Source organism: Lates calcarifer, linkage group LG17 (assembly GCF_001640805.2).
Source record: "Lates calcarifer isolate ASB-BC8 linkage group LG17, TLL_Latcal_v3, whole genome shotgun sequence".
Taxonomy (NCBI): domain Eukaryota; kingdom Metazoa; phylum Chordata; class Actinopteri; family Centropomidae; genus Lates; species Lates calcarifer.
Genome location: NC_066849.1, coordinates 6,815,376 through 6,829,809, shown reverse-complemented (window position 1 = coordinate 6,829,809; position 14,434 = coordinate 6,815,376). Strand labels below are relative to the sequence as shown.

At 41.0% G+C, this 14,434-nt stretch overlaps 3 protein-coding genes across 5 annotated transcripts; all 3 read right to left on the bottom strand.

The window, feature by feature from the left end:
• Positions 1-1,426: 1,426 nt before the first annotated feature.
• On the bottom strand, positions 1,427-3,156 carry bsnd (barttin CLCNK type accessory subunit beta). Of its 3 annotated transcripts, XM_051077338.1 has the most exons (4): positions 3,041-3,156; positions 2,638-2,859; positions 2,461-2,537; positions 1,427-1,744 (listed from the first exon to the last, which is right to left on the bottom strand). In XM_051077338.1, the coding sequence occupies exons 2-4, from the start codon at positions 2,812-2,814 to the stop codon at positions 1,630-1,632; spliced, it is 369 nt and encodes a 122-aa protein (XP_050933295.1). In that variant the 5' UTR covers positions 2,815-2,859; positions 3,041-3,156; the 3' UTR covers positions 1,427-1,629. The 3 variants fall into 3 exon arrangements, with proteins under 3 accessions (XP_050933295.1, XP_018525872.1, XP_050933296.1); XM_018670356.2 differs by having other exon boundaries at positions 2,638-3,156; XM_051077339.1 differs by lacking the exon at positions 1,427-1,744 and adding an exon at positions 1,751-2,185 and having other exon boundaries at positions 2,638-3,156.
• A 110-nt stretch (positions 3,157-3,266) lies between these two features.
• Positions 3,267-6,529, bottom strand: si:dkeyp-51f12.3 (uncharacterized protein LOC107988041 homolog; the record flags this gene model as incomplete). Its single annotated transcript, XM_051077340.1, has 2 exons — positions 3,267-4,098; positions 6,225-6,529. Coding segments are annotated over 2 exons (465 nt in total), but the record flags the coding sequence as incomplete, so codon positions are not given.
• A 4,828-nt stretch (positions 6,530-11,357) lies between these two features.
• On the bottom strand, positions 11,358-13,901 carry si:dkeyp-51f12.2 (uncharacterized protein LOC100151460 homolog). The gene is made up of 2 exons (XM_051077323.1): positions 13,107-13,901; positions 11,358-11,666 (listed from the first exon to the last, which is right to left on the bottom strand). The coding sequence occupies exons 1-2, from the start codon at positions 13,418-13,420 to the stop codon at positions 11,429-11,431; spliced, it is 552 nt and encodes a 183-aa protein (XP_050933280.1). The 5' UTR covers positions 13,421-13,901; the 3' UTR covers positions 11,358-11,428.
• Between the last annotated feature and the right edge of the window lie 533 nt (positions 13,902-14,434).

Genomic DNA, 14,434 nt, shown 5'->3' with positions numbered 1-14,434 from the left:
CTTCCTTTCAGTTCTAGTTGATTTGTTGATTGTGTTTTAACGTGCACTTAATGCGGACATCGTGAGTTATGCAAGCATGTGCAAGTTCTTGTGATTTTTCTTTCCCAAACATATGCTGCGTGGTTGTGCGCAGAGAGGCAGACCGCGGGGATCTTTCATCCGTAGATTATTTGCATTATTTCTAATTAATTTTGAATTAATTCTCCTCTTTTTAAACACTGTCAGCGCTTCAGAGGTGCAAAACTCCTTATTCTCTATCAAACTCTGACACACACATCTCTTGGTCTCCTCTCTGTCAGTTTAACTCATTTCAGACTATTTTGAGTGCAGATCATACAGTAAGAATAAAAACTGGAATAAAGCGAGTAACTATACACACATACAGTTTACTGAAAGGGGCATTCCACCGGTTTTACACATGCAGGTCAACTAACTCATTATGAGGAATCCTGATAAAACAGTTGTCCTGAAAATAACTCTGATGATGTCATCAGGGTTATCCTGGGCTGAGCCTGATGGTTGTCACATCAAATGTGCAAGTGCAACATTATTTCCAATGCAGATGTCTACAGCCACATAGACACCAGAGATGAAGCAGATGAAGTTAAACAAAATCAAACTCTGATCCCAATAATCAGCCTCTGCAGCACACATCCAGTGGGATTCTGGCATGTTACTGTAGGGAAGAATGGTAGACAAGTTAATTTTGTGCATTATGTAACTGCACTGCCTGATCCAACTGGGACTTGAGTAAAAAATTTCAAGCATGGAATAAATATATGATGGAGCATGTGAGTTATCTGGTTCAAAAATGCAAGTGATGTGAAATGGGTGTGAGACTAGATGAGTTACACTGGTCACATTGAGCTGATATATATGGCCATTTACCAGGCAGGGGGGCTGTAATGAAATATGTTGCTGAGTTACATTATGGAAGCTGTAGGAAAAAGGGCAGGAGCTTGACCCATACTCCATACTAGAGACTAAAAGTCACAATATTCAGAAAATATTTAAGGATCTCTGATGCACCAGTTCTTATGATCCTTTTACAAGTGCAATACTTAGTTGCTACAGAGCCCATTTGATCACATTATCAGGACAAAAATGTGTCTTAATGGACTTAACATGAAGGTCAGTGCAGTGTCTTCCTAAGAAGTAAATATGTGTCTGTTTGTGCCTGTGGTGGTAGAGATGGAGGGTCATTCACTGTCACTCAGGTTCATTACTCTCTAATAGTAAATAGTGCCATCTTCTGGAGCTACCATACAACTCTATTTACGTCCGCCCTCAGCTCAAGTACGTGTTTCGCTTCTTGTTGCCTCACTGTGCAGAATGATGTATGTGAAGAGCTTGTTGTCACATGCATTTTCTCTACAATTTATACGTAGTTCATTAAACTTTGTTTATAAATACCATACAAGACAAGTTATCATTCAAAGCAGAGTATTTTTATGTCTTAAAAATGCCTCAAGGAAATCTTAAAGCTCTCCACACTGACACAAAGTGGTACAAAACTGCTGATAGAGAATCAGTATGAAGAGTGAGTGATGTTGTAATTCAGTAAGAGGTCAGTACTCAGGACAGAGGACCCCCGTCTCTGTCCTGAGACGTATGGTATCCTGGAGTGCTTCAGACCAGGTGCAGTGTGGGACAGCTGTGACACTGGCTCTTCAGGCCCTCGGGGAGGAGTCTGCTGCTGCTGCTCGACTTTTGGCCACAGAAACCTGGTAGAGCCTCAGGATGCCTAAAATTGAATCAAAAGAAGGGGAAGTAGGGGGAGAGACATAAATAGAGGACTAGTTCCAGTACTCTGTCCTAATTTTCTTACCTCTTTTTTTTTTATCTGAGGCAGGGTTTTGCTGAGTATGGACTTCTATATCTGGCTGCTGAACATTCATGCAATTACATACACTCACATGCAGGAACTGCGTGGCCCATCCTCTTTTCCTCAATTGCTGGCCACTGCACTAATTGAGGCTCAAGTGCTTTAATCAAAGGAACATTAATGGCTCTTGTTAGGGGGGGGGGGGCATTATGTATTCGCCACCTCCGCCCATGTGTTTCCAAGTAATCTGCCCTTTTCAGTGAGAACATTCAGGCAACTATCACTCTACTGCTCCCTTCCTCAGCACTCTCATTTACCTCCCGCCGCTGCTCTGCGGCCATTACATCACCATTCATTTTCCTGTAAAGATAATAAAATTCAAATCTACAGTGTATTAGTACAGATCCTCCCCCTCCCCCACAGACATATTACACTGCTGCTGTCACCATGTTCACCCACTAGATGATGGTCACTAAGCATGCTGAGATACACCACAGATGGACCACAGCGGAGTAATTAAGGCCTTAATGAACACCCACTTGTCTGTGGACCATTAGGACAATGTGTTTGTGAATGTGTGAGAGTGTGTGTGTGTGTGTGTGTGTGTGTGTGTGTGTGTGTGTGCGTGCGTATACCTTTCATCTTTGGCTTCAGCGGAAGTACACACTGGATCCTCTAGACTTTTCTCCTGAATCTGAGCAGCCAAAATGACCTAACAAACACACTCTCCATTAACAAATCCATTCTTGCACGACAGCAATCACACAAATTATTTCCTGTTTTTCTCTCTAACACACACTTTCAACATCTACCTTGGGATAGCACTGGCACAGGCTCCACACAGTCCCGACACACACCATGGTGACGCCCAGAACGCACATTGTGGCATAGACGTGCGGTCGCTCCTGAATCATGATGAAGAGGCCGACTGCCGCCACACACAACCCTGCCGCTATCAGCCCGTATCGATACGGTTTCCCTTCTGCCATTGCTGCAAACCACTGCTGGTTAATGAAGGTCTTATGTGTGTAATCCTGAAAGTGAGGCACTTGTCATATGGTAAGAAAAGATTTGGTGTTGTTGTGTGTCAGGGCTTGAAGGTGAGGTCGAAGAAAACGGAGTCAGGGTTCCACTCTGCTGCTTATTACAGCCTGCAGACAGCCTGGCCAGGTCAGGTATAAAATTGCAGGTGTGTGTGTGTGTGTGTATTCATACCTGATAGGTCACCTTGCCTCGAGCTGCTAGCAAAAAGTAGACTCGCAACTCAGTTTCTGAACAGCACTGAGTTGAGTGAGTGTTTATGTTTTCTGAGTTTGGACATGATTTTCACTAATATAAGCTGTAAGTAAATTTCCCTTCACCACCTCTCCGGGACTTCCCTATTTTAAATAAACAATCCATTATTTTTGAGGGCAACACCACCCACAGAGAGCTCCATAGCTAATCATTGACTCAAGTTTATAGTAACATCACAACACAGTACCAACAGTGGACAATGTACAAACACAGGACTCAAAGCTGAAAGATGAATAACACTGTGCTGTTAACATTCTGCTGTCACTAGTTAAGGCACTTTGCATTGGAGTAAGCTGTCAATGAGTCTCGTGCAAAGTTATGACAAGAAAGAGTGCAGATACAAAGAGGAGCCGTGAGCAAAGCTCTTATCGTGTTTGAAGAAGAGTGCTGTGCAGCCACAGTAGTAGGTCACATAAATTCAAGCAGGCCAATACAATATCCTAATTAGGTGCCTACAGGAGGCTTGCAGCCAATCTGTTGACATGATCCCTTAAGTTTGTTGTAAAAGTTTCATAATGCTGGTCTCAAGAAAGGCCCTTAGTGTAGAGTGAAGTAGTTGTAGTGATCATTTCAATTCCTTTCAAAATCAATCACAACAGTATTCATGTAGTAGACATGGAGGCCACACTGGGGCTCAGTCTGTAAGTCTCAAACCAGCTGCAGGCTCTTCTTACTCCTTGGCTTGTGTTAGGGATCAGGGTGGCTGTCTTAAGGCACAAAAGCCTGTTGCAGCGAGTACACCGATAGCACCAAAAGGTTCTCGCTGAGAACCAAAGACAAAAGGTGCTGACACTAAGTACAGATGTCCAACAAAAGGTTAAAGCTGATCGCTGTGCTCCTGGCTTTTCATCACCGCGTCATAAGATGGAGGCGGCTCCATGGTCCAGGGTGGCGGGGTGGATGGGAGGGAGGGTTCAGGCTCTGGTCTCTGGCTGACAGAGTCCGCTGACATCTCCCGGCGAATTCGGTCCAACCTCCTGAAGAGAGAAAGCAAGAGAAACAGTGAGACGTTAGCAAGAGGAGTTTAGTACACTTTGTATTTACACTTCAACTGACAGTTGGCTCTTTTAAGTGATTACATTTGTCATGTCAACACCTCTCAATGATTACTTTTCACCTTACACTTTTTTTCAGTGCAGTGAACACTTTGTATCTTATGAGTTTCACTTGATAAATATGTTTCACCTAAAACTTCAACTCCTTTCAGCACTTACACTTCAACTAATTACAGTTAATCTTACACCTCAGTTCCTTTCAGTCCTTACTCAATTGAAAACTCTATTCTTCCATGCTTATAGCCCAGTTCAAGGCCATTGTTTTGTTGCCTTTATCAAAGATTTATTCAGAGATTCAAGGTCTGGTGTTGTACCCAACTGGTTCAGTCAATTGGAGAAATAATTGACCAATCACAGCCAAGTAGGTGGGATTAAGAGTGGGGATTTATGAAAAATAGCAGAGAAAAATGCTAGCAAGTATTTATGGGACTGACACAGCTGTATACGTTTTAAGTCCACATACAGAAATGACATTATTTCTATGATCCATGTGGAAATTGTTGAATGAATGAAGTGAAACAAAACGGTAAATGAGTCTGATTATAAGGCTGCTTAAACTTCAGCTCACTTTGGTGCTTCCTCGTTTCTCCCATCTTTCCTTCAGCTGCTCCTTCACTCACAGCATTTCCTCTCAGAAAAGGCATTTTGAGTTTGCAAACTTTATTCTCCTGTTGATGATTTTTTTCATCATTCTAATCTCATCATTCATCAAAGTTTGTCCGCTGTCTGAATCTCACATCTTCTAGATGGTTCAGGCTTAGAAATACTGATCATTGTGAGTTTCATCAGCTCAGCATGTGGAGGTAGAAAAACCCCTGATGATGGAAACAGTGCTCCTGGTGTCTCTCTTCCAAAGGGCTGGACAATGAGCAGAGCACGTCTTGTTTAAATTCACAGGCTATCATAGATTGCCTCAGACAATGCCAGGGGGAGTCTGTCAGCCACATGCATGTGTCTCTGCTATTTTCTCCATGACCTACTTCTATAATCAGTCCATAATCAGAAAATCTGTTGCTTTCCAATTCTTAGTGTCACAAGTCCAGTGTTTTCAAGTTGCTGAAGCGCTTCACTGCTCTTCGTCAAACTTTTCACTTGAACTAATACATGGTGATGTGTCCAAGAGATCTGTTCAACAACAACAGGATTTGTCAGCTCATCTCCGTGGATGGTGTGCTCTGGCATTTGTCCGCATGCACGTTTATTTATCTTGAACAACACAAGGGAGGCCTGAAAAGTTATTCTCTTTGAATGTTTAAAAGGAGGCAGGGTTGGTTTGTCCTGTGTGCAAGGTTTTCTAATCTTGCCCCCCTCAGGGTGAATTGTAATACCTTTATTTTTATATCTGCCTCCTTTGGTCTATAATTAAATTCCCATTAATGTTAGCATGCTAACACACAAAACTAAGCTGGTAAACCTGATTAAACATACCCACTAACCATGAGTATGTTTACATTGTTACTGTTAGCAGTTTAACATGCTGACATTAGCATTTAGCTCCAAGCACTTCCACTGTTTGGTACCAGCTCAACTCGGATCGCCTCTTCTCAGCTCAGCTAGCATGGCTATAGACTCCTATGGGGCTTCAAGACACAACATGTTCAACCGAGTTGAACTTTGAACTCAGCGACTCCCCTGAATAGTGTGTTGAACCCAACCGCGAGCTCAGTGCAAACTGTGTCTGAAAGGGCCATTAGTTTTGTTGACTTGTGACTTGATGCTTTCAAATATTGTTAGAGGAGAATGTGAAAAAGCAAAGATTAGAAAAAGTTTACAAAGTTTTTAAAATAGTGTGGCAGAAGAATGTCTTTTATATCCCATCATTTCCCATTCCTCATCCCTGTGATTTTTTCCTGGGACACTACTGAAGGGCCCCAGCCTCAGGTTGGGAACCGTGGCACCATGCTATCCCACAATTTTTTTTGTTGTTGTTGTTGTTTGTTTGTTTTTGTTTTTCTTGTTTTTTTTTGGTAAAGTCATGATAAAATAATGAACTATGAAAAACTAACTCTTAAGTTATACAGTGCATGTGTTCCTCTGTGCATGAGTACCTCTGTATGGCCACGGCCTGCTGTGGGCTGAATCGTGTTCCTGTGCGAGGGTGCAATAGGAAGTGTCCGGGCACTGCCACTTGGAGATTCTTCATGGCCATGCAGAGTCCAGTGACCAACAGGCCGACGCCCCCCAGACCCACGAACACCCCGAGTATAAACAGTGGGGAAGACTGATAGGGCAGGCCCACGCACAGGACCAGGACCCCCCAGCAGTCATCAGCACTATGCCCAGACAGAGCAGCATGCCTTTGGGGATCGGCATCTCCGGAGCCTCCTTGGAATTCACTTCTTCCAGCTCCACTTCAGCAGCTGCCAGGCTGCGGGGGAGAGAGGAGAGGGTTCAGAAACAGCATCAACGACTACTATAGGGAGTGTGTGTAAGTGTGTGATAAATGGAGAAAGAGGACAGAATCAAAAGGAAAGTGACTTTACGGGAAAACAACATGCAACATGTAAATAATCTCTGCACGCGTGTGTGTGTGATAATCATCGATCCTCTCTCTCTCTCTACCTGATAGGAAGTCGCGGTGAGGAGCTGTTCAGCAGATGCGTGGGCTGAAAGCTTAACCATCTCTCCTCTCCTTTTCATCAACTTTAGCTCTCCTCATGATGCCCGCGAGGCTTCCTCCCGAGCGCCGAAAAACTCCGGAAAAAACAGTCTCTCCGCTTCAGGTCCGTGTATCCCGCGAATCTGCCGCGCCTCTCTCATTATCTGCTGCTCCGCCGCTTTGCTTTCTCTCCCCGCAGGAGAAGCATATCCGGTTTTTTGGAGCGATTACGGAACCAAAGATCAGGAGGATAGGAGTTGATGTCGCATGTGGGCCGGGCACTGTTTGATTTTCATCTGGCCACAGCAGCAGCAGCAGCAGTAAGATCTATGCGGTGTGAGGAAGTGTGTGTGTGTGTGTGTGTGTGTGTTTTTTTTTTTTTTTTTTTTTTTTTTTATGAGGAAGGGTTTTTCAGTGACGAGGAATGGAGGGCAGGGCGGGCGCATGGTCTGAACACTGTCACTTTGCCTCTGTTTGGGCGAGCTGTTTACACAAGAGGAGAATGATCGTCCCAGTTATGTATATACCGATAAGCTCTGCAATAAAAAGGTGGAGGTGGAGCTTTGCTGGGGGTGGAGCGGGATGATCCACAGTGGCCTACATTTTTTTTGGGGTGGGTGGTGGTGGGGGGATGACTGACTTAATATTGCCGTGGTGACTTTGAATATACTGGAGAGGAAGTTCAACAACTAACCTCACAAATCTGTTATCATGATCTTTCATTAGGCTGCTCATGGTCTTCCGATTTCTGATATGGATTTAATCTGCTTTTAACTTGTTGCCCGAAACCTTCAGTTATTCCTAAACTCATAAATACACTCCTTTAATGTTCCCTTAACCCTCTACTAGCACTACTCCTCTCTTTTCTGATCTGACACCCCCAGATAATTAAACATATCATCAAAAACCAATCACCCAGGGGCAACAATTTGCCATATGGATACAAAGAGACCAGCAAAGATTGTATTGTAGGCTACATGTGTATATATGATCATTGCATCTTATTTCTAAGGCTGGTTTCTCATTCTGTGTGGATCTTCAGGGAGAAATTGATTTTGGTTATGAAACAGATGGGTCGCACATTTTCTGTGTTCCAAAACCAAAATGCAACACTACAGCCACCTCAGCTTTTCATTTGATTAAAAAGAAATGTAAATGTAAATGTAAAATGGGTGAGTAAGGTTCAAAAAGTCAAGCAATATACAGAGTGTATAAGAGGGTTAGGATTCTTTAGATAATAAAAAATAACTGCACACTGTCTGATAACATTATGTTATGAGGGTCAAAGTGTGGTCTCAACCTCGGAAGCAGCATTTGAGAAAACAAACTTACTGTTCTGGAGCTTTAAATCATGTCAGATGATCTTTATCAGCAAAAGAAATTAGAAAAAAAGGAACACAGTTGATAACGGAAGTCATGTGCTGATGGAAATCATGTGACATGCTTGAAAGCCAGAACGGCTATTTAATAGACCTAGTAGTGATCTCATATATCGTATATTCTGTACAGTGTCTGCTTATTCCAATGCAAGTGGAGCTACACAATGCTGAGTGACATATAAAAAACATTTTATCTGCATTTTTCAAAAAAATCTGTCTATTTTAGACTGTAATTTATTTATTTTTTATTCTGTTACCTAAGGCTCAAATCATGTAATATTAAACTGGTCCAGATTCCCCACAGTTCTTGCTGGTTAATGAGACAAAGTGTCTGATATTGTCTCTGTCATCAATGTTTTATTAAATAAAGTTAAATACACATATACTCACAGTGATTGAAAACAAGTTACAAGATTTTCCCTTGAGTTGCCTTATCCAAGAGTAAAGCATATCAGTCATAGATGCATGCATATTTAGACGTATGTAAAAGGAACAGGGTGGATTGTTGGTAATCATGATTCCTTGCAGCTCTCCTGTTGCAGTACTGTGTGTGTGTGTGTGTGTGTGGTGTGTGTGTGTGTGTGTGTGTGTGTACACAGGTCCATCATAGAAGCTGGAGTCAGTTGTCCTTGTAATGTCAAATACCACAATGGTCATCAGCTCAGTGTAGCACAGCATCGTATTTTAGAGGTCCTGAAGGCCGTGGGACTCCTCTTCTTCCTTAATATAGCAATTGCGTGAGGGATGACAATAACATATACTATCCAATTTTCAACAGTAATAGTGAAAAATAAGTGAAACACAATTGAATGTTCAGCAGTTGATTAAGAAGAAAAATAATAAAAGATAATTTTTCTTTTTTTAATAATTTACAATTAAATTACAAATTACATGGATTTTTGTGCATTTTCCAGTCTTCTTATGAATTTCATTACGGAATTAAAATCAACTTGCAGAGGCTACAAACAGGTTTGCTGTCAGATAGGTGAACTAACTATCATATCACCATTATTTCTTTGATTATTAATTATTAAAAAACTTTTGTTGTAATGTGTTACATACTTTTGGTGCTTGTTTGTGCTTGTTTAAAGTGATTAACATTTTAAATTATTCCTTGTTGGTCTATTCATGTCCTGTTGATTTCTCAGTGTTCAGAAGTGTAGAAATGTCTTCCAAACAGTGTTTTTTTCCTCACAACCTCCATGTTTGACTTTTCACAGTTGATTTTAAAATTACACATGAATGCAACTGGGAAGGCCACCTCTCTGATCTCAAAATATATAGACTCCCACTAGCTCCTGAATAGCTCATGCCAAAAGTGTTTTACAAAGAATTAATGGTTTGAATGTGAGGAATTATCTTTTTCCAAAACAAGTTTAAGATCTCTACAAGTTGATTTTCACTTTGTATTGACACGTATGTATATCAACAGGTATCTGGAAGGAAGGAAAAGCATATAAAAAATGTACAAAAAGAAAAAATACTTATGGGATTCTTTACAGACAGAGAGATTGTACGGTTACAATAAGTCAAGTTGTAATACTTACAGCTCAGTAGTCTAGTGAGTAGTGGAAAAACATATGGTCAGATGAGTCATTGTTGCCTTGCTCTCAACAAGCTGATGAGTACGTGTGTGGCACACAAACTAAAAGACCTCTACAGGTCTGGATGCCAGTTTCCCTGAAATGAATAATCACATCCATGCTGTGGTGGAGCATGTTAATCCTGATGCGGAAAACATTTTTACAGAATGACATTTTTGCGTTTCCCAGAGGATTCCCAAAGATCACAGCAAATAGGCTAAAAAATAAAGAAAAGTGTCCTCTGCCATCACAAGGGAAATCCCAGAGAGGAGGACTATCCAGTTAACCAGATCTATCGATCTGAAACTCAAGGAAATCCTGGATTTTATGTGTGCTTCTGAAACCATGACAATCCCTTAAATTGTCCTAGATATAACAGGTTAAAGTGATCCTAACCATTGCCTGGTTTTTGAGCTCCAGGTGAAACCACCAATTTAGTATGAAGCTCAGGTCTGAATCAGTATTAGAGTAGGGTCTTTGCAAAGCACTTTAGTAACTGCACTAGAAAAGAAGCATTTATTAGCTTTTATATATTATATTTCCATTCTAATTAAACGCAGTTAATAAAGATCATTTGAGACCAGTTACAGTTTGACTTTTCATCAATAACTCTCACTGCAAACATCATGTCAAAATAAGATTAAAGTATTGAAAGAGATCATTAAACATAACTTTCCCCATCAGCAGGTGTTTTAAGAGGCAAACCTGAGGGATATTTAGACAGTTTCCACCATATGGAGGTAAGCGTGCCAAGCAAATAAGATGTTTATTTTACTTTAATTGTGTCTAATTACATTTAATCTCAATTGACATTCATGGTTAACAGCTATACACTGGTAAAATCATTAAAGAACACCAACATGGCATTACCCATTGTTTTTGTGGGCTTTTTTGTGTTCCCACTTATTTGTCTCTTGTATATAATATCTAAACTGCTCTTAGCATTTCACTTCAATTAAAATGAATCCTCTTTAGTGTGACTAGACACAACCTGTGCTTGAGGTCTGCTCTGTGTTACCACTAAGTCCGCAACAGGCCAAAAATAGTCCAATATGTAAATAATTACTTAATGAGCCCTAGAAGAGCTGTTGTCACCTTTAGATAAAGCCAGGCTAGCTGTTTCCCCCTGTCTCCAGTCTTTATGCTAAGCTAAGCTAACTTTCCTGGTTGTAGCTTAATTTAGCGTACAAGTATGATATCAAGCTCCTCATCTAACTCTCAGCAACACAGAAGAAAAGGGCTTTTTCCCAAATTGACAAACTATTTTTTAAACTTCCTGGTCTGGAATACTAGCTTAATCTCAACCAAATGTAGTACTTGTGCATGATGGAAGGCCGTCCCTTCATAGGAGTTTAAAACACTTGTATAACTTTCATCAAGATCACAGTGAAATGGGCTCATAGTGGCCACACACCTCATAAAGACAAAGTGTTTTGGTGCTTTGTTTTGGTCTGATAAGGCTGAATTCAGTGTAATCTATATTTAATTTCACCATATATTTGATTATTTGCTAACACCTGTGTTGTAATTACAGAAATCATGCTAGGATCCAAAGAGAAGCATGCTTCACCTGTTTGATACAGTTACTTGCTGTCAAAAGACAGCTACCACTGAGTCTGAGTGAGCCTTAGTCTCATGTCTGTTTATTCTATTCTATGTACAGAGAGGTGGGGTTTCCACATTATCCAGCGTCACACCTCAAAACTGATCTCTCTTGACTGTCCAAACAAGGGCTCTGTCGCCAGGTGTGTGTCTGAGTATGCACGCCGCAGATGTGTAGAGCTACATGTGGTCTTGATGGCAACCTCATAGGGAGGTGGGGGTCCAAGCCAAGGAGGAGGGTGAGGCGTTGGACTAAAACCACCAGAGTCCATAGGAGGGTAGTCAAATTCCTCACCACGAGCACCATGCCTGTGACGTTCCATCGTCCTACAGTCACGAAAACAGTTGCTAGTCAGAAATGCAATCAGAAAACAATCATGTAGTAACACAAATTGATATGTACAGTACAGTTCTGAGGTGACAGTTGCAGGTTGTACTAAATAGCAGATGGAGTTGTGTTTCCTGCCAAATACAGGAATTGGGTTTCACAAAGGTATTATGGACATCCTGTGTGGGACGATAAAAGTTTTCAAATTACAGTTGTGGTCTGTAACCATGAGCCATATGTGCATGGCTTTTATTTCACCAAGTAGCACACTGTCTAACCAGACAGCAGGAGCTAATTAGCTGGTTTGATTAAAACAAAAGCTGCAGTGTCTTTGGGTTACAACAATGCTTGCTTTTGAAACCTTTTCAGGTAAAGAAATAGTTGTGAAATACACATCCTCCTCAGTAGTTAAATGATAAGATTGATTACCATTTTCATGCTTGAAACTGGGGTCAGCAGTCAATTAGCTTAGCCTAGCATAAACACTGGAAACACAGAGAAACAGCTAGCCTGGCTTTTCCCAACAGTAATGAAATTTACCTACCTTAAGCTTAGTGTTATATCTCATGTGTTGAATATATCTTGTTCAGTTTTATACCTCAGTTTTCTTATAGGTTAAACAAATACAAAATGTATATTTTTATGCTTTAAAACAACTGGTAGGTGGCTTCTGTTACCTGCAGACAGAGCTAGGCTAGCTGTGTAGCCTACCTGTTTCCAGCCTTTATACTAAGCTAAGCTAATCAACTCCTTGCTGTAGCTTCTTATTTAGTATACAGCTAAGAGAGTGGTGTCAATTTTGTCATCTTGCTTTTTAAAAAAGAAAGAAAATAAGCACATTTTCTAAAATGTTTCCCATTTTTAAAAGTATTCCATTTTAAAATGATCATATTTAGATTAGTGTATCGTGCCTGTGGGCAATGTTAAAGAGGATTAATCAGTGTCATCCAGGGCTTCAGTTTAAAGGGGTCATACATGTATTTGACAAAATGTATAGGAAGTAAAAGAAGGAGTTATTCTTGGAAAAAGGGGGTTGTTGTCTATGTGCAAACCTGTGCTACTGTCTGCATGTGTAGCTGTATCCCAAAAGGACCATGAAAACTGATATATGAACCCTTGATGTGATCAAATATAGAGCAACAACAGGAGGAATGAATTGGATAACATGGGAAGGCGGACAGCACCAGCGGTCGGGATCCAAACTGCATCATATTCTAAAATCTAAAATATATTCCTTAGGTCAACTAATATTTTTTTTTTAATTGTCAGCGTTAAAATATTATTTATTGTATGTTCATAATGTATTCAGTATCATTAATAGTTTGAGTCTTATTTCCTGACTTAAGGATAAAATGTATCATAGCCTACTTACAAAAAAGCTTGAATGTACAAATCAGCAATATGAAAATATTCAGTGACTGGCTTTTTCTTTCACCCACCTGGGCAGAAACACTGACTGGGATTCTGGGAAGCGGCTCCCTGGGGGTGTGAACATGGTGTGGCTGCCGAAGTTGGGGTAGTCGTATGGATAATGTGGGCACTCTGGGTCGAACTCCCTGTGGTTGTAGTTTACTGCACTTTTGCTGTTCATAGCCCAGAAGAGCCCCAGTATGAGCATGACCACCCCCAGCACCACACAGCAGAGGGAGAAAGCCTGCAGGCGGCTCTGGTACGAGGCCAGGAAGGCTGTAGACCCCCCGGTCACAATGAGGAAGGCTCCGATAAAGATAGCTCCATGGTGCAGGGAAGGCATTGTCCTCCAGGACCTTAAGTGTTTCTGAGGTTACTGTTCAGGCTGTAACCGGCTGGATATTCACTCACGCACCTACAGTCCTACGGAGTGCACTCTCCATGCACTCTGACACTGAGCAGACATCCAAATGATTTACTCAGAAATCCTGTTATGACAAGAAAATGCTCACTGATTCTTACTTATTTGTTCCCATCATTTCCATCTCCCAGACTAATCAAAACTGATGATCATATGGTCCATGGGTTAGTCCTTACACTGTAGATCTCCTGCTCCTGTGGAAAAGTGTTAAAATTGATGATTTGCTGGAAAATAATGAAAAATAACACGTTGAAGGCTTTGGTGCGCATCAGGCTAATGTGGAGTAGCTGTGTGTTTATCATCAGGGCAGATGGACGAAAGGACAGCAGAGCCCATTAAGAAATCTTTACTGGTGCCCCACCCTCCCTCTGTCTAATGTGTCTGAAGGGTACCACTTTGTGTGTGTGTGTGTGTGGTGTGTGTGTGTGCGCGCGTGTGTGTGTGTGTGTGACCAGGACCTTACAATTTTCCGTAAACTTAAAAACAAAACAAAACAAAAAATGTCATATTATGAAATAGAGCGAAATTTGGGCCTCCATCCTCTAACAAGGTAAAATGTTTTGTAACATCATTGTGATATTAAATTCAAATAAAAATTTTGTCTTGAAAAGCCACATTATGAAACAACTCTCATGGCAACCTAGGAGCCTTAAGTGATTTATAAAGAGGTTTGGTTTTCTATAGTAACTTGAAACAGCATCCTCACAACGTTGTTTAATTTGTTCCTTCAACGCTGACCAAATGGGCTGATGAACAACCTGTAGAATTTATTCAGTGGTTAATTAGTATTTTACTAATGCATAAGGTTATTTAGACTTATCAGTCTGACACTGCTGAAAGCTTTTAACATGACCTTGATGGCTATAAATAAGTATTTGGAGCTACCTCTGAGAACACTACGGTCATGTCCTCTGTATTTTTTTATGAATATGCATC